This window comes from Tarenaya hassleriana, unplaced genomic scaffold (genome assembly GCF_000463585.1).
Source record: "Tarenaya hassleriana unplaced genomic scaffold, ASM46358v1 Cleome6, whole genome shotgun sequence".
NCBI lineage: Eukaryota > Viridiplantae > Streptophyta > Magnoliopsida > Brassicales > Cleomaceae > Tarenaya > Tarenaya hassleriana.
This window is the reverse complement of record NW_010968505.1, coordinates 1,747,523-1,768,390: the sequence shown is the minus strand read 5'-3', so window position 1 is coordinate 1,768,390 and position 20,868 is coordinate 1,747,523. Positions and strand designations below refer to the sequence as shown.

General features: G+C 39.5%; 1 protein-coding gene across 1 annotated transcript; it reads left to right on the top strand.

The window, feature by feature from the left end:
• The first annotated feature begins 806 nt into the window (after positions 1-806).
• LOC104799039 (cytochrome P450 71B11-like) lies at positions 807-3,341 on the top strand. The gene is made up of 3 exons (XM_019200763.1): positions 807-849; positions 1,671-2,562; positions 2,646-3,341. The coding sequence occupies exons 2-3, from the start codon at positions 1,684-1,686 to the stop codon at positions 3,258-3,260; spliced, it is 1,494 nt and encodes a 497-aa protein (XP_019056308.1). The 5' UTR covers positions 807-849; positions 1,671-1,683; the 3' UTR covers positions 3,261-3,341.
• The last annotated feature ends 17,527 nt before the right edge of the window (positions 3,342-20,868 follow it).

Here is a 20,868-nt window from a genome sequence, read left to right as displayed (position 1 = left end):
GCCAATGTGCTACTCTTTTTTTCTGACGACGTTCATTTATTGACGTCAACCCTAACCATTGTGCGATCTTTAAATCCGGCTTTTAGCCTCTCCGATCGGAATACTCCGATAGTCGATCCACAGATTTGCGCCACCTTCTTTTTTCTTTTTTTTTCGGCTTTAGCCGCACGCATTTGCACCACTTTTCTTTTTTTTCGGCATAGCCTCTAAACCACCGCACATTTTGTGCCGTCGACATTATTGTCGTGTTACTCATCTTCATCACCGTGCATCTACACCACGCTTCTGCATCACACCGGACTTTTCAGATCTGCCAATAATCCATTATTTATCCTAGTTTGATTATCAAATCCCGCTATTATTTTGAGAATTCAACCTCAAACAGTTATTTCTCATCTCCTTAAGTTTGAGGGGGCATATAAAGAGATATGGAGAATATTTGAAAAGATTACGTAATTACGTAATATTTAGATTTGGTTTTGTTTTTATATTTTAGATATTTATATTTATTAAATAAGATATTTTATGATTCCGTTTTTTAATATAAATATTATAATGTTCTATGTTGAATAATATGAAATCCAATGATTCTCCACCTATTTCTCTATAACACAATATGAAAATACAATCTACTAAACTTATCTTATCCGTAGGGGGCCCACATTATTCACACGCGGCATTTCTGTATAAATGAACGTTGTCTGCTCACAAACCTTACACGTTCACAAAATCTAACTTTGCTCTCTCTCTCTCTCTCTCTCTCTCTCTCTCTCTCTCTCTCTCTCTCTCTCTCTCTCTCCGCCCCAAAAATTGGTGCAAAAAATAAAAAAAAAATATAAAGCCGGTTAGGTAATTTCTCTTACTCTCTTGATCCTTCAGTTTAATTAATAGCTATCTTTGATATTCATGCTCATAAACAAATAACTTTGATATTTATATTCCTTTTTGGGTTGATGTTTCTCCAAAAATCATGGATTTATGTCATAGTTTAGAGGACTTGTCTGTATGAGTGAATATTGTTATAGTCGATGTAATAAGGAGTTTCAAATAACAAATTTTTTTCATATTATTATCGAACTAATTTTTTTTAACTATATGTTAGGGTTTAAACTATATGTTAGAGTTTTAGATTGTAATGTTAAAATATATATTTTTTAAAAATTAAACTATTATTACCATTAAAATTAAAATTTGTTATTTAGATTAAAATTAAAATTTTACACTAGTTTTTGCAATAAATAGAAATTTATCTTAATTATAATGAATTATACTATGATCTGTTATTTATATTTTTTACTAATATACAGTAAGGCCAGTTCTAAATTTCGTGTATATAAAATAAGACCTTTGTCTCATGTCCATGAAAAAAGTTGAGCATGTTCTTGTAACTTTTATAGGTACACTTAACATATGTAAATATTATTTTTTTAGACTAGTTAATATTTTTATTTATGTTGAAATTTTATGTATCGTTTGGACTAATGTTTGGAAGTGTTTGTTCATATCCTAGAGTAGAGATTGTGAGTCGAACCATCCCTTTTTTCTTTTGTGGACATGTTTTGCCATTCATTGGAATGCCTTTTACAAAACAAAGTCTTGATAAATAATAATAATAACAACAATAACAATAACAATAGCAATAATAATAATAATGATCCTTTTTAAACTAGGTCGCAAAAAAGGATGAGTTGGTGGATCGTCATTCTGTGCATGGTGTTCAGCTTGATTCTCGTCGAGAAGAAGATGAGAAAACGCAAAAGAAACTTCCCTCCCGGACCAAGAGGCCTTCCCATAATAGGAAATCTGCATCAGCTTGGACCGAGACCTCACCTTTCTCTGACGACGCTGTCGAAGAAGTACGGTCCGATCACGTACCTAAAACTAGGAAGTGTGCCGATGGTCGTGGCATCATCCCGAGAGACCGTGAAAGAGCTTCTTAAAACGCACGACCTGGATTGTTGCTCTCGTCCCGTGATGACTTATTCCTCGAGACTCACTTATGACAACAAAGATCTCGGCTTTTCGCCGTACAGCGATTACTGGAGAGATCTACGAAAGACGAGCGTTGTCGAACTCTACAGCTCGAAAAGGGTCCAATCTTTTCGACACATAAGGCAAGAAGAAGTCGCTTCCTTCGTCAGCTTCCTCAAGCAATCGGGTCTGTCCGAAACTCCGGTTAACTTTAACCGGGAGTTGATGAGATTGTCGGGAAGTGTGATATGTAGGGTTGGTTTCGGTATGAATCTTAGAGGGAGTAATCTCGAGGACAAGTACGAGGAAGTAGTTTTCCGAGCCATGGAGGTGTTTGGGAGTTTTCCGGCAGCGGATTTTTTCCCGTATTTCGGTTGGATCATCGATAGGTTCACGGGATTACACGCCAAATGCGAGAGGGTTTTTCACGAACTCGATGACTTTTACGAAGAAGCGATCAAACTTCATCTAGGACGTGAGAACAAAGATGGACAAGAAGATATCATCGATTTGCTTCTCAAGATGGAGAGGGAACAAGTCAGATTCGGGGAGTTCACGCTTACTCGAGACCACATCAAAGCCATCCTTGTGGTAAAGAACAAAGTTTCTTCTCTCTCTTATTTATCAGAATTATCATATGAAGCATTAATTAGTGTTTTGGTTTCGATTTGTAGAACATACTCCTGGCCGGGATAGATACTTCAGCCCAAACCGTGACATGGGCAATGACACATTTGATCAGAAACCCTAGAGTTATGGAGAAAGTGCAAGACGAAATCAGAGAACGTGTGACGGACAAAGACAACATCACCGAAGAAGACATGGAACATCTCGACTATCTGAAATCGGTAATAAAAGAAACACTTCGAATGAGTCCTGTTGTACCGCTTTTGATCGCAAGAGAAGCAATGAGCGATATGAAGATCAACGGCTATGAAATCCCGAAGAAAACCCGAATCCAGATCAATGCATGGGCCGTCCATCGCGATCCCGATGTATGGAAAGATCCTGACAGTTTTATTCCTGAGAGGTTTATGGATAACAAAATAGACTACAAAGGTCAGAGCTACGAGCTGATACCATTCGGTGGTGGGAGGAGGATGTGTCCCGGTTTAGGATTGGGTATGGCTTTGGTACAGTTATCTCTTATGAATCTTCTTTACCGATTTGATTGGAAGCTTCCCGATGGAATGAGGATCGAAGACGTTGATCTTGAAGAATCATTTGGTATCGTCATCTCCAAGAGAGTACCGCTTCAGCTTGTACCGGTCCTCACTCAGTTGTCTTAACCGAAAACCGGTTTGCACGGTTTGTTGAATATATATATATATTCTAAAGTTGGTGTGGTTTATAATATGCACTTAGGGCAGGCATGTTCAGTACCGCTTCAGCTTGTACCGGTCCTCACTCAGTGGTCTTAACCGAAAACCGGTTTGCACGGTCTTGAATATATATATATATATATTCTAAAGTTGGTGTGGTTTATAATATGCACTTAGGGCAGGCATGTTCCTTGGTACTGAACCTGAACATGCCAACTAAATAAAGCATTGGTTTCCTTTAAACCATGTGAATATACTATTGAGAAATAATTTCAATCGTATTATGGATTGGAATCAAATATCGAATATATATATCTATATATATAGTTTATATACTGAAAACTCGAGAAAAAAAAAATATGAAGAATTGGAAAATGACATGCTGAAATGTACCCCGGACATTTATAAGAAATAGTATATATAGTGGTTCGCACCAAAGGAACGAATGTTTTCGAGAATCTGATAGGAAAATTACGTAAAGGTAGACTTTAGTGTCTCTTGCCATCCAACATCGAACACTTGCGACCCACATTGCATACAATTTCTAGTGCTCACCTTCCGATGATTTACTATTTAACTTTCAATCTCTTTTAGTTTATTTTTCTTTTGCTATTATGAATTCTAATATTTATATTACCTTTTGGTAATATTTTTGTACGGTCATTTACATATATTACGAATTTTTAATATTTATCCAAAGTGAAAGAAGTAGGAGTTGTCTTTGGATTTTGGAAAGAAAAGCCAAAACGATAAAGACCACGTGATCCATTGATTCACTTGGCAAATCAAAAGACACCGACATCAACTTTGTTTTCATTGTGGACGATGACAATAATTTTAAGTTTTTAAATTTGTTATTTTTTTTATTAACAACACTACAAATAGTTGTGCAGTGACCGAATTGACGGCAACATGGTTTTCATACCAATCGGTTAAAAATGTTATATAAGTAAAAACTGCGGATACGATAGAGAGTATCGTTAATAATAACGGCGAAAATAAAGGTTTGAATAGTTAATTTTGTCAAACGAAACATAACACAATTATTATTAAAATTCATGAAATAAAAATGATAAATAACATTTAATTTGATTTAACTTGAAAAAATGAATAAATACTATTACTCTTGTAAATAATGTCGTTCTTTCCGTTCTCTCCGAACTAAATTCTATTAACCTATTTGAACCTCGCAAGAACATAAATAGAAAACGAAAGAACAAAACGAAGTTTTTACGAATTCAGTCGAGCAGAGGTCGGGCCTACATCTCGACAGGACGGTACTGGCGATACACTATGAACCACCGTTCATAGCGAATTCCGGCGACCTCGATAATCCCAAGGCTCGACGGTTCAACTCCCAGAAAGAAATCGAAAGAAAAGATACGACACAAGACAAGGAATAACACTACCTGAGGATCTTCGACGCTCTAAACCGGCCGACGCCATCCTCCATCACTGATCGTCCTCGCCAGTGTCTCTCTTCTCTTCTATGGCTCTCTCTCTTGCCTCTATCGAAAACAAAATGTCATACCCAGGAAACATAAAATAATGAAGAAGAAAGAGTTTTTAATTAACCCTAAAAGCAAACCCTCTGAGCGAAGTGGAGGGTTCACCTTCCTGAAAGTGAATCCTTAGTGTATATTACCGCCCAACAGTCCCTAACAAATCGTTAGCAGCCCCTAATAACTCCAAAGTATCTTTCGGCTTACTGGATCCAAAAATGGACTCCGTAAAGAGATCCGTCATGCCGGCTACCATCGGCTCCACCTCGCTTGCTAGCCCAAAAGCGAAGATGACACCACACTCCTCACGATACCATCGAGGAGACCTACTCGACTCCACCTGGAGGAGAACTCTCTCTTCTCGAAGGTGAATCAAACAACCTACAACTTCAAATCAGAAATGCAACTGCCACAATTTTCAAACATAAAACTTGCAGCACCAAATAACTAGATAATCAATCCGAAGACAAAATTATAAACCAAGAATTTTAGAGGTCGAGAACCACGTACCTCACTCAGTCAACACCGATCGAGCCTTACCTCTTCGGTTGAAAATCTGATCGTCGAGAACATCCATCTCATACCAGAGATAACTACTACATCAATCACAACCGACCGAGCCTTACCCCACGGTGATGATCGGATAACCTTTTCTATATCATCGTGAACAACCACAACTTGTTCGTAGTGACCAACCTGACCTCCGAACCTGAGATTCTTCTGTCGTAGCTCCGTCACAGTCGGACATGTTTCCTATTTGAAACGTCGAGCACTACGTCCCTGCTACCTCACTTTTCTTTGACAAAACAGAATCTCGATGCCCTGTCACCTATCTGAGCAGCCACGAGACCTGATTCTTGCCTGAATCAATCTAGCTGAAGACCCCGACCTTCGATCTTTCCGAATCTATAATCAAAGAATAATACTAAGGGAAGTACAACTTACCTGCATCTTCATCGTCGGTATGAAGATCTTGTCATGTCCCCTCGTCTGGTACCTCAGACTATAGAGCCAGAAAATCTTCCAAGATCGATCTCTTTATACCAAGATTGATTTATTTCCATGAGTAACACCGAAGGCTCTCTTCCTCCCCCAATCAAAATAGGACTCCTAAGCCTGCGACTAACCAAGAAACACACCGAGAGCAAAGGCAATTTACCTCTGCTTTGATCGTCGATGTTCAGTTCTCTTTGCCAACGTCTTCCTTTTTTCGGATCATTGACCAAACTTCTTGCTTCACAAAGAAGATCTTCAATCACGTTACTCAGTAGCACTGATGCTTTTGGTGCTATATGATTATCATTGTAACAAACCGATATTTTTTTTAAAAAGGGGCGATCGATCGATCATCCAGAGGTGATCGACCAATCGTGAACAAACACAATTGACCGATCGCGACACAACGATGGCGTGATCGTCGGTCGAAAAACAGAGTGACAGCGACGACCAGCGGATGAAATTTCTACGCCGCCTCGACCAATTCCGCACTCCTGTCTCTGGCAGCCCCACACATAGCCAAATTTTCGTTCATAAAATGAGTCTTCGTTACCTCTACTCGGTGTGAAGAGAGACTGAGAAAGAGAGACCGAGAGACAGAGAGGGAGAAGGGCCGAGGAGCTGTTGTGACGTTGTCGGAGAACCAAGCTTCTACACCTCCAAAACACCACCACCAGCCTCCCTTGCTCCGAGAACAACCGTCGGAACACCGTCGGAATTCTGTGAGTAACTTATTTTTGGTTTAGCAGATTTCGGGTTCGTTTTGGAATTGTAGAAATTGGTGTTTCTGGGCAAAATATAAACATAGAAGTGATGGGTTAAGAGTCTGGATGAATTTGGCATGAGAATTGGAAGAAATCGACAAGTAAATCGGAGTATTTCTGATTTACAGACACGCCGATCGACCGATCGCCGAAGCACGATCGATCGTGCACACGATCGACCCATCACTCCCGAATGATTGCACGATCGTGTCACGTGCTGAAAAACGAAGAAGACGACACACGATTGACCGATCGTCGAATGACGATCGATCGATCGTGTTGTTAAAAAAAACTTTAATACTCCATTTGACTTCTATAGACCCAGAGGAGCTCTAGGAAGTTCCCTACCCATCACCCAATTCGCAACTCGCAACCCGCAATCCGCAAGTATAATCTGAGGTGAGTGAATTCGAGTTTAATTCGGAAGTCTATTGACATGGGGTTTGAGTTTCGAGTGTTTCATGATTGATTGATGTTTGATTCATGCTCTTATTGAAAAAAGAATTTTTGGTAAATTACCATAGCAAATCATGTGTGTTCGTGTGAATTTGGTGAAAAAGAGAGAAATGTAGAAGTAGACTGAAAATACGGGTCAGATAGGACCATACGTAGTCTGCACCCAAAATAATTAAACAGATAAGCTTAAATACCACGGAATGAACCGAACTGATTATCTGGGCGGATCGGGACCAGGTAGGTCAAACCAGAGGTACAACTCGGTAGTTTAACTTGATAAAAGGAAAAGAATTATATAGATGATTATGAAGATAATTAAAAGACTATGCAAGTGAAAATACATGTATAGTAAATAAACTATATGAACGTGTGTGATTGGGATAGCTGATATGACATTAATATTAATTCGAAAGGATTCGAGTTAATGTCTAGCGCGTGATTGTAGAGAATGATGTATGTGATTGAAAACATGATGAGTGCGAGATTGCATTCCATCCATGTGACATCCGATCCGAGTCGGATGCTACCCATATAGGATATGACTATGATTGAGGCGCCGACATAATCGCGTCAACGTCCGAACAATAGGACAGTTATGGACACCCCGATGACTTGTGTGGATAGCCGATTGTAGTCGGTGCTATTGCGTGATGAGGAAATATGGTTCTTGGTAACCGTGCCAACGTATCCGTTAGCAATGGAACAGATTTCGGGATATGATTCTCCCGAGGATTAGGCATTACACATACTTGAGATTCGGGTAGATTGGGTCTCCAGAGAAGGTGGTATGGACTTACTCTCCAGGTTTGGATACGAACCTGACAAGTATTTCCGCGACAGATTTTGGTGAGGGGGAGTTGCAGCGACTGGCTCTCCCGTTATAGTCGATGGCGTCGGTTGTAGCCGACGTCTGGTGAACTTCGGTGTTGAGAGGTGACATCAATGCCGGAGTGAGGTGACACGCCTAGTATCGAGAGGTGTCATCGATGCTAGGGTAGGTTGATATGTTCGGGCGGAGAAAAATATATTTATACCGGATCCATGTGATTATGGAGTAGATGGATTCCGAGGAGAGAGGTGGTTGTGCTATGCACATAGGGAATATATTACCTATACATGAGGTGCGTAGAGACGATTTGACGGACTACATCCTGTGACTTGTCGTACGGACTTGATTGTGATTGCTGACGTGATTCTCGTGAATTCTATGTTTCGATTCATGCCTATCAGATTATTAGGATATATATATATATATATATATATATATATATATATATATATATATATATGTATGTATGTATTGCTTTCCCTGATTCCATGAGAATAGAACTCCAGGTTACGCCCGAGTTCACTCTGTAAGCAATTAGTTTAACAGTTGTTACGCAACGTTTCAAGTCGTGAGCAGCAATAGCCGTGGATCGGACAACGGAGACTTGAGCAGTCTATCACTGTCGATCTTGTATAATTATGTACTTATGATACACTTATATTTTTGGGAAACGTTTTTGTGTTATATCGGTGATAGACTTTTGTGGTATGTAGTAATGCCATCCTACCACCCATGTATGTATAATTATAACTGGAAATAATGTATCATATGTATGAATGCTTTCCTTCTGCTAACACTGAAAAGAAAAATTTTAAATTCCCGCGGATTTTTGGGAATCGTATTTTTATTTTAGTCGTCCATGTGATGCAACTCGTAATGCGGGATACGGGTTACAGGCGTCACAATCGTGATGGTTCTGGAGCTCTGTGATGATCATATAATATGAGAACTTGTACTGTTGTGATGAATTCATTGGATGAATGCATTATAGGAAGAGCACAAAGCGACGTAAGTTCGTACTCTTCTCATTTCCCATCATTGAAATTTGAAATGATGAAAGCCCTCAACAATCAACAACAGAAATTAATGACATTACCAGCACCAAAATAGTTCTCTCCAACACCTAAATTCCTTAATCGCTTGACATTATGGGAGCAATGATGAATTAAGACTAACATGAGGCGTGATAGATGATCATAGGGATGATCATGCGTATTGGATATGAATCTCGATCATGGGTATTTGTTTAGAACAAGTGGCTGGATGACTCGCGTGATTGTCGTTTGGATTTATCCATGACTAGAATCTCACTTGATGGTCTACTTTGGATCCTTTGACCTGAGATATCTATGGTATTTGACTGCGTCAAATGTCGTCCTTAACCGAATGATTATAACGACCTGACTCAGGTATATTACGAGTCATGTAGTGGATAGTAGATAGTCAAGATGGAACGTTTTTCCTCTCGAAAGAGGGAGATATCGTTAGGCCCGTCGTAGGAGTAGGACTGTTGAAATGTGTGGCCACATTATAGATGAATGTCATCTATTTCTTACAGTCTACTCAGGATATGAGAAAGCAATCGAAATATGTTTCGATTTATGATATCGTGTGACAAAGAGGATCATGTTTGAGCTATCAGTGGCTTTTCGGTTAGATCACATCTAATTTTATCTGATATGGTAATCATAATGTCTTGCTAGAGACCGCTTATGATTTGTAAAACGAGATTGGATCTCGGGTTTATAGCCGTCTTCGGAGGAGTCTAAAGGGTCACACACATACCGGATGGATGTGTATGTACGTAAAGTCAGAACGGAGAAATTTGGAATTTCTCCAAGGGGCCAGACCGATCTGTCCAATCGTTGGACTGACCGGTCTGACTCAGTCGCCACGGTTCTCATTCTGCAAACTGTGTATGCCTGGACCGACCGGTCTACTCGCTAGACCGAACGGTCCAGACGTAGTGACGTCTGCACGCGTCATTTGATGACACGTGAAACTTTGTTCTAGAGGGCCAATCCGAATGGTCCAGGTCTGAACCGAATGAACTGAGTCTTGTGGTCTGAACAGACCGGACCTGGACCGAACGAACGGACTATCGACATAATAGGAGAAAGACCACTTGGTCCGAATGGTCTGGACCTAGATCAAACGGACCAGGTGTCAGTTGACTACCTTTTTTCGCGATTTTCCCATGTTTTTTTGGTAAAATGCAGGTGGGGAATGCCATCAATAGTTTAGATCTCAACTCTCAAACCTCTGGGGGTGTTCTAGAGAGAGAGAGAGATAAACTCTCCCAAGAGAAAGAGAGTTCAAGAAGTGTTCTTGAACTTCATACACAAGAGATTTGATCTCTAAGGCTCTAGCAAGATTGATTCCAAGTGTTGGAATCCATTCCAAGGTGTGGATACTTCAAGAGGGTGTTGGCTTCTTCACCTAAACTGTGATCAACAACCTACAATCTGATTGTGAATCCAAGGGATTCAAAGGTCAGTTTTCTCTCTTGAAACTCTTCATCGAACGTGTTTGGTCCTTGGATTGTTCAAATCGGTTTTGAATGACATTTCCACTGCGCAAAACCGCATACCTGATCCAAGGACGATTGTGAACTATTCAGGTCGTGCCAACATATCGCACGATATGAAAACTTGTATGTTATGATGAATTCATTGGATGAATACTTGTGCCTATAGCTCGGACCTATCCTAGTCTAGCAGACCAGATTCTTGGTCTGACAGACCTGACAATGTAGGCAAGTGTCGGCAAGAGATGCTTGGTTCGACGGACCAAAAGTTGGTCAACCCCAGACCAAGGCTCCAGACAGGCAAAAGTGCGTTTTTCTCTCCTTTTCTTGGTGGGAAGTCGGTGAGAACAGTACCAGACTCTCTCACACTCATTCTCAGACTTTGGGAAAGGTTTCGAGAGAGAGAGACTCTCCCAAGTGTTCTTGAACATTCATACAAGAAATTTGATCTCTTCGAGCTCTAGCAAACAAGTTTCCAAGTGTTGGAAACCATCCCAAGGTGTGGATATCTCAAGAGGGTGTTGGCTTCTTCGACACCTAGGTTGTGATCAACTAGCTGTAATCGGATTGTGAATCCAATGGATTCAAAGGTTAGTTTTCTCCCATTGAAAATCTTCATCAGACACGATTGGTCCGTGGGTCGTTCAAAATAGTTTTGAACGTTATTTCCACTGTACAAACCCATGGACCAGATTCAGAACAGTTTTTGAACCGATGATTGAGGATCCCGCATGACCAGTAGGGGTATCGGAGCTCGGTTCTTGGTTTCGGTGAAGAACGATCACTCTTGAGGGAGTTTGAAAGTGTTCAAACTTAGATTTTCTTTGGTTTTGATCCATGTAGAAGTTGTGATATAATTGAAAATCTATGGTAGGTTTTGTTGTATAACTTTACATGGATGTGCAGAGGCTTGTATCATGAGTCAACTCGAGAAAACGAAGCAAAAAATGGATTCGAATAGAGTTCAAAATCAGATTGAGTGAAAAAAACTTCGTTCTCATTCTCTACCCAGAATCCCACAGTCCGGCAGACCAAGAGTTGGTCAGTCCCAGACCGCAAGTTTGGACTTTGACTAGGACAAGTTTGAACCAAAACAGTCTTCGTCCGACGGACCAAAATGTTGGTTCTACGAACCAGACATCAGTTGGTCCGACGAGCTTCGTTTTGGTCCGTGAGTGTCTGGTCTGACATACCAAGTGTTGGTCCGACCAAACCAAGCACATAACAACAGATTACCAAAAGTTGGTATGAGTTGAGTGACCGTCGAACTGAGAAAGTTGGTTCAACCCTGACCAAATGTTAGTCCATCCCAGACCACCTACATCAGTTTGAGCGGACTAAACTCTAGTCCCTATAAGAAGGAGCTGCGTCTTGGGTCCTGGTCCGGTGGACCAAGTCTTGGTCTGGACCGGACCAACCCTGGAGACTCCGACACTTCTTCTTTGGTCCGAGCTGACCATCCGCATTCACTTGTGATTTGGTCTAGCGGGCTCAGTTGTGGTCCGGACCGGACCAAAAACTGTTTATCGGATTTTCACGTTTTCTGAATTCGATTCGCTTAAGTAATGGTTACTTGACTGAGTTGATCATGATAATTTTGGCCTATGATTTAATTATGTAGAGGGTCTACATGAATTAGGTGCATAGAAATTAATCAAGTATAAGAATTACTTGATTGAGTGGGAGTTTCGGGACTGAGATTACTAAGCTGAATAGATGGTCTATTCGAGCTAAGTAACAAGTCTGATGAAAAGTATATTGGTTATATTATTTTATCAATCGAGAAAAGAGCTACTACAAGTAGAGTTCTTGCCAAGACCTTGGTAATTCGTGTATGGGACATGCCAAAACTGTGCATACCAAATTATTTAAGTGAGACAAGGATGAGAAATGATAGTTCTGATTTCTTGAACGTAATATGTTGCTTCTTGATAACGAAAGAATCCCTCATTGTAATTTCAAGCTAATACCATCCATGCTTCAAGCACTCGTTAATACTTCGATCATTTGTGTATGGGTCATGCCAAAGCTGAGCATACCGGACAATCTTGGTGAGACAAGATAGAGAAATGGTGGTTCTCATATGCTCGAAAATAGTTTGGCTTGAGTTGGGTTATCAAGTCAGACTTGGACCTAACAGTATAGATGGGACTAGAAATATGCGGTAGTATAATGATACTATCTGATACACGCACGGAGCCAAGGAAGTCTCACTCGTTTCCTTTGGTGATTTGCGATTTGTAAGTGTGTGTTTTATGTTGCCTTTTGGACAACGAATACAACAAGCTAGAAACCAGGGGATTGTTGGGTACTCACTAAGATATTCTTATGGTTAGATTTCAAGAGGATATCCAGGCCAAAAGGCACTCGGAGTCTGTAACGACCTGAGGCCGCTACGAATTGTCGAAACTGCCCCCACACAGCAACCCGGGACCTTTCAGCGTGTTTTGTCCTCACTCGCACGCATACCGAGACACTTCCCAGTAGGTCACCCATCCTGAGATTGCTCCAGAGTCACCACGCTTAACTTTGGAGTTCTCTCGGGATAGTCAACCAAAAAGGTAGGTGCACCTTGTTGCTATGAGTAGCTCAACTAATTCTTTTATGTTATCTTAGACCGTATAATCCCATACCTATACAGCCCTCGGATCTCTCTCATTCCGGTGTGTTCGATTCATCCCTGTACCCCTACCTAGAAGCTCGTCAGGAGCCGCTCCTTGTCCGTGCCTCTGCACCGGCGATCACTCCCCGCCCTCCTACGGTACTCTGGGTTGTCACAGACCCACCAGCTTCTGCCTGGTTCATCCTCGAACCTCACCGTACTGGGAGAGTACCGGCTCTGATACCATCTGTAACGACCCGAGGCCGCTATGAATTGTCGAAACTGCCCCCACACAGCAACCCGGGACCTTTCAGCGTGTTTTGTCCTCACTCGCACGCATACCGAGACACTTCCCAGTAGGTCACCCATTCTGAGATTGCTCCAGAGTCAGCACGCTTAACTTTGGAGTTCTCTCGGGATAGTCAACCAAAAAGGTAGGTGCACCTTGTTGCTATGAGTAGCTCAACTAATTCTTTTATGTTATCTTAGACCGTATAGTCCCTCATTCCGGTGTGTTCGATTCATCCCTGTACCCCCTACCCAGAAGCTCGTCAGGAACCGCTCCTTGTCCGTGCCTCTGCACCGGCGATCACTCCCCGCCCTCCTACAGTACTCTGGGTTGTCACAGAGTCCTTCGAACTCAACCCATAAGTCGGACTAAAACAGAGCACTAGAGAGCACTCGGTTTAGGTGATAGATGGAAGGGAAGTTCCAGGCCAAAGGGCACTCGGATGATCCCCAATTTTTGATGGAAGATAAGGGTATAAAAGAGGATTCAAAGGAGCCAAACCTACCTTGAATCCACCATGTTTTGACCTTGCACAAGGGTGACACACACACATATATGCATAGAAGGCGATACTCTCGGACACTCTAAGAAGAAGAAGCAAAATACAACTCGATTTCTTATCAATTCAAAATCTGGTCATTCTTGACATAAAAAACCTTTAAATAGGCTAGAAACACAAAAGAAAGCAAGGGAAATTCGTGCATAAGGACGAGCTAAAAAAATACTAAAGAAATGTAATGGAAACAAACACCATAAAGTAAGGAATTAGTGGAAAGTTGGTAGGAATGGAAGACCAACGTCTTGCAATGGTTAAGAAGCTTAAAGAAGGTCTTCATGAGATTGAAATGATGTAGAAAGCTTCCCAAATTCATGCTTGATAAAGACTGGCCGAAATTTGGTACAAAGGTAGCACCATATCCTCTCCAATGATTTGGTATCTTCTTGGACTTGTGCAGAATATTTTTGGTTCTTTGGACTTGGATATTCAGTCCATTTATTGAGATTACAATCTTCAAATATCTCCTTAATAGTCCACGTGTTAGTCTACGAAATCTTAAGTATTGGACAACACAAACTCCAAAACATTGCGATGTTTTGTGTTTATTGCCGCTATCGTGTCCTTTGCATTGTCTAGCCCCTTGTCGGATGTTTTGATCAACCATTGATCTTTGACATATGCATTGATCTTTGAACATAGGTTCCGAGTGCTTTTTCTTGTGAGGGGAGGTATGGGAATGGTTGACATGGTAAGCTCGGTGTCCACTTCTTCTCCTCATATAGCGTCTATGGCATCGTCTTGCTTCTCGTCCGGGTTTTGTTTGTCACTGTCCATGTCTTGGTTGATGTCCTCATCACTACCTTCCCATAAAGGATCTAAGAGTCACATTGAAATATGGAAATATGGATTTTAGCGTACTAAAAAAATTATTAGAGGGTTATTTTTCTTAGTTTGAGTTTACCTCGTATTTACATCATGCCATCCATCATAGTAGTTATACTATAATTTATAATGTACTAATTGATATTGACTATTGTGTTGTTTTGTTCATCTCTGTAGGACATGGCGACATATGATTCTATACCAACCGTGCCATTGCCATCTATCCTTGAGAACGATAAGCTGATCGGGACGAACTTCTTGAACTGGTATCGCACCCTGAGAATTGTTCTCAAGAATGAGAAGAAGATATACGTCCTGGAAGAAGCTCTTCCTCCTGAGCCCCCGACCAACGCTGCGAGAGCCGCTCGGGATGCTTGGTTGAAGCATCAGAGCGACGACATGGATGTCTCTTGCCTCGTGCTCGAGACAATGTCTCCAGAACTACAACGACAGTTTGAGGACGTTAACCTTTAAGCTGCTCGAGCAGTTGAAGCTAATATTCCAAGAGCATGCGCGCGTTGAGAAATACAACACGTTGAAGAATCTGCTTGCATGTCATTTGACGACAGAGCAATCAGTTAGTGCTCATGTTCTTAAAATGAAGGGTCATCTTGAAGAACTTGAATGTTATGGCTTGAGGATTAACAGAGAGCTGGCCACCGACCTTGTGTTCCAGTTTCTTCCAGATTGCTATGATTAGTTCATCATGAGCTATCATATGCATGACATAGTTAATACCTTGATCGAACTATATGAGATGCTGAAAACGACCGAGACGAGCCTTAGAGTTGAAAAGAACATGCTCGTTGTTTCGAAGAGTTCAAAAAGGCGGAAACTTTCTAAGGGAAAGGGCAAAGGCAAGTGGGGCAAATGTTGCCAACAAGTCTAAGCCTAAATCCGAGAAAGGAGAATGCCATTTTTACCATGAACTTGATCATTGGAAAAGAAATTGCAAACTTTTTCTGAAATATCTGAAGAAGAAGAAGAAGCTTATTGAAGTTTTTACTTCAGGTATTTGCGTTATAGAAGCTAACATATTCACTTCTTCATCCTGGGTATTGGATATCAGATGTGTCTCACACATTTATGGAAATATGTAGGGTCTGAGAAGAAGTAGGACGTTGACTCGAGGTGAAGTGGATCTATGCGTCGGGAATGGAGCAAAAGTTGTTGCATTTGCCATTGGCATTTATGATTTATCTTTACCGTTTGGACTAATTATAGAACTAAGTAATTATTATTTTATGCCTGCTATAAGTAGAAACATCATTTCTATTTTCTGTTTGGATTTGGATGGTTGTCGGTTTGTTATTAAGAATAAGAATCTGATTATGTTCAAAGACTATATCTATTATAGTAATGGTTACCTTATGAATGGATTGTATGTCTTGAATGATCAACCTTCCAATTCTATGTTTATTTATAATGTAAATGCGAAGACGTTTAAGCCGGACAATTTAAACCCAATCTATATGTAATATCCCAAATCCCGTAAGAAATATTTAATTATTTTAAAGAATAAATAATTAAATAAAAGGGATATGAATAATAAGCCCGAGAGGGATTTGGAATCGAAAGATTCCCAAGAAGGCCTAAAAATGGATAAAAGAGAAATCAGACTAAAAATCAATCGGTCTAATGTATACACTGGTCGGACTAGTGACTAGATGAAACGAACCGGAAAAACAGAGAAAAGAACAAAATTCACTACCTGGACCGATCGGTCCAAAATTAGACTGATCGGTCTGGACTCGGCGACAGAAAAATCTGTCGAGCTGGCACCTTTCGGCAACGATTATTGCACTACAACTTGTCCCCACGCGCCATCAGTCGTCACCCCTATCTAGTGCACGACATGAACTGCCCCTGACCTGACCTCGGGCTAAAAGGCTCGCAAAAACCCGTCATTGTAATCCCTTGAACAAGCAAACTCGATCATTTGTGCTCAGAAACCTGCAATCCGAAAAAGAGAGAAAGTGAGAGCAAGGGTGGTCGATTTGAGGCAAGATGAGCTCAGAAAATAAAAAAGGGACATCCCTAGGCGAGTTATAGAAAATATCATTACGTGAAACAACCTGTGGAGCTTGCACAACCTCGAACAAGATGACATATTGCAGAAATCCGAAGTGAGTGGTTTGAGTTGAGTTTCTGAGATTCATTTCTCATATCGTGATGGCGTAAATTAGTGTTTCTACAAGGATTTAGGACATAGGAAGGGTTAGTAATGAATTCATATCAATTGGGATTGAAAACGGATCGAAATCTGCAAGAAAAATTGGATCTAAAAACTGAAAATCGCGAAGAAGACGAAGAACAGCTTCTAGACCGACCGGTCCAACCTCTGGACCAACCGTCTGAAGTCTGGGCAGAAAAGAAAAAAAAATCTTGACCGGGGTTCGGACCAGGTCTGGATAGATCGATCTAGAACCTGGACCGACCGGTCTGACCCTGAACGAATTTATTAACATGGTATTTTGCTCCACGAATTTATTAAAATGTGCTATTTTTCTACACAAATTTTTAATTTGACAAAAACTATCCGCAATTATAAAATGTGTTAAATAATTACGTCAAATCTCAAAATTCTAGCAATTTTCTACATCACTGTCAACAACGTTAAATTTCTGTAAATTCCGTTAACTGGACATATGACATGGTCGAATACATCATTAAAATTTGCTACGTAAGCATGCCACGTCACTGAACTAAAATTGCATAATTTGTCAGTTAATATTAAGTTAACCAGTTTGGTCAGTTTATGGGTTTCAAAAGATTTATTCAGTTCAAATCAAGTATCTAAAAAAAGGAGACAAGTTTTTTTTTGGAATTCATTGGCCTGAATTTGAATCACGGTAAATACTTGACTGACCTGATTTGTCTCCGCAAATGGATATGCAGCAAATAATTTCTCAAAAAGAGTTCTGTGGATACAAAACTTTCAGTAAATAACTTTTTATTTTTAAGCTCTCAGATGCAAAACCAAAGATTTCTACAACAACAATATCACCGTTCTGTTTGTGAATAAATGGTTGTTACGTTCTCTCCACAACTCGTATATCACCTCGTGGACAAGAATTCTGCCAATAATATTCCTTCTGTCATCGTCGTCAACCAGAACAGTAGCTAACCAAGCCTGAATAGCAGACAGGTTCGGAGGGGGGTTTCGCCAAACTCTCCTTGCCCATCGTAACCACACCTCCGACTGAATGGACAGCAGAAAAATGAATGCTCGTGTGATTTCTCCTTGCCATTGCAGAGAACACAAGTTGTAATCTGCACAATATTCCATCGAAGTAAACGATCTCTAGTCGGCAGCCTTCCCTGGATCATCATCCAATGTATGAATGCGTTTCTGGGCATCGCCTGCTTGAACCACACCATGGGATCCACTCCACCTAGGCATTTGAAAAGCAGAAAACACTAAATTTATGTAAATATGATAAATAAATAAAAAAACTCTCTCATGATACTTTTGTTTGTCTAATTGATTTTATATCTTATGTATTGAATATGACATAATTTAAAAAATAGACCGAAGACAAATTTCCTCTTATATTTTGTATTGATTTACAAAAAATATAAATTTTATATAAGTTTGTACAATATGATACTAAAACGAACCAAACGGACTTTACAAACACAGTATGTAGCATGGATACATATACATATTTCAAATCATGTAACGGTGTTAATTTTACCGAAAGAGGTCGATCTAGAAGGAGCGTACGGACTCGTGGCGCCTAAGAAGATACCCCTTCAACTCGTCCCGGTCTCGACGCCATTGACTTAAACCCATGGTAATTAAAGCCGTTCTCATTGTTCAGGGTCTATATATAATGTTTAAACAAGTGAATATCAAGTGTGTATGTGTTCGTATGGTAATTCTCGCGTTAGAGATGTTATTATATATAGGTAAAAAACCCTCAAAATTAGAGATGTTATTATATATAGGTAAAAAACCCTCAAAATTCCTCAACTTGTAATTTGGTATAATATAAATTCCTAAACTTGTAGAGGTGTCTATTAATTTCCGAACTTGCAAAATTGAACATGGTAATTACTGAACTTGTTAAACGGTTTCATAACTGTCATCAGTGTTAATTGGTCAAAAAAACGCGTTGACCTATCCGACGTGGCGCGTGACATGTCGAGCCAGCTCAGAAAATTTGTGCCACGTATGCAATTTTTCGGTTTTTCGAAAAATCGTGTTTAATCGACCTGATTGAACAGTAAACCGGGTTTACTGGAATCGGTTTAAACCGGATTTACTCGAACCGAATCAGAGGAAACTCCTCTTCCATATTGTCGTTTCAGATCTCACAAATCTGTCGCCTCCCAATCTCTCCGTTGACTCGCCGTATCCGGCCACTGCCTTGGGTTCGGATTCCTAACTTTGGTGTCAGATGACAATTGTTGAACTGTGTCGGAAACAAAGCTTGTACCTTTCTAAGATTTCATGTAATTAATCAGGAAAAACTGATCGATAATTAATTACATATGCCACCTAGGTTCATCGCTTATATGGGTATGCCCTTGCGTGCCATTTTGAATTCAAAGCAAAGACCATATGGATTAAAAAAAAAAAGGGAATCCCGAAATATAATATCTTTGCAGTGAAGTCCACCGCTACTATTGAAACGATCGATTTCGGTTTTTGGTTAACGATCTGATTTTTGGATCGTTTATATTTTTACGATTTCATAATAATAAGATAATTATTGGTGTTCCAATTTGTATACGAATTATAATTGAGGATGCTCGATAAGATAACCAACGGTTCTAATCGGTTTATGACAAATTTTCATTTTCTATCTATCTATCTATCTATCTATAGAAATTTGAAAAACGTATCCAACATCTACGCAAATTCGATGATAGAAACTGTAGTAAGTTACTTTTATAATATACCTAAAGAGACCTATCGGGTGTGTTAATTATACTCCCTCTGTTTAATTTTAGATGTTTCAATTTTTTGTTTTAAAATGAATGGCGTTTTATTGTTTTCCATGTATGTATTTGTTGTATTTGTTTCCAACATTACCCTTAAAATGAATAACAATATCCAATCATTAATTAGAGAACTGATTAAATAAAGGTATTTTAGATACAATATTTTTTCCTTAGCATAACGTCAAAACATGTGATGGTAGTGTGGTCCACCTAAAAATCTTGGATTTGTTTTAATAATCGTTAAGACTAATATAAGAAAGAGACATCGGGTTCCATTATTCCGCCAATTAGCAAAGTCTCGTGTTCTAATTCTATTTGTTATATGAGATCATGTGTTATTAATTTCTTCCTCTGTAATATTCTTTTTTTTTTTTGTTCTTCGGTGAAACGCAACTTTTAATTTATTTTTGCGGAATTGCCAGCTTCATGACTTTGAATTATGTAGAACTACGGAAAGTTATTTTTACGAAGAGTTATATTTATGTTGTCGGTGTATATATATATTTGATAAAAATCTAAATACGATTTTATTTATATATATATTTGAAAGTATTTAAGATTATAGTTAGTAATCAATATATTATTTTAATACTTCATAGAATTTTCTTTATGAATATTTGAGTGAAGAAAATAGAGGTGTACAAGACAACTGATTCACGCGATTGACTGATTCTATTTCTGCCGTCTTTTGTAGAATTTTATTTATTTATTTTTTGTAATATTTTCAGCCGATCTAACCGCAACGAATCAGTCTACATAAATACTTGTGCAATTAAATCTTTAATATGCTTCATGTGCATGTAATGATATAAATCAGAAACATGCCTCTTATTATGGAGTTGGTGATCGCATTTCCAAAAGGTTAAAAAGAAAATAAACGAGGTTGACGAGGAGAACAAACCCTAATAATATGATACCGTATAGTAGTGCGAAATAGGGAATCAGTTTCAAGGTTTGCATTTTTTGGTAAATAAATGAAGTTGAATATATTTTCCATTTCAGTGCATATAACAAAATATGAAATACAATCTACTAAACTTATCTTATTCTTAGGGGCCCACGTTAATTCACACTTGCGAAATTCCTTTATAAATGAACGTTGTCTGCTCGCAAAGCTTACACATTCACAAAATCTATCTCTTCTCTCTCTCTCTCTCTCTCTCTCTCTCTCTCCGAAGAGTGGAAACAGAAGTGAAAGGAATATAAGCGGCTGCTTCATGGGTCATAAAAAAAAGCTAAGGTAAATATTATGTTCTTTTTTTTTTCTTCTTTTTTTGTC

Excerpts from the sequence above, each read along its gene's own strand:
- LOC104799039 (XM_019200763.1), top strand. The coding sequence starts at position 1,684 with ATGAGTTGGTGGATCGTCATTCTGTGCATGGTGTTCAGCTTGATTCTC. Across the intron at positions 2,563-2,645 it reads ACATCAAAGCCATCCTTGTG|AACATACTCCTGGCCGGGAT; the intron begins GTAAAGAACAAA and ends TTCGATTTGTAG.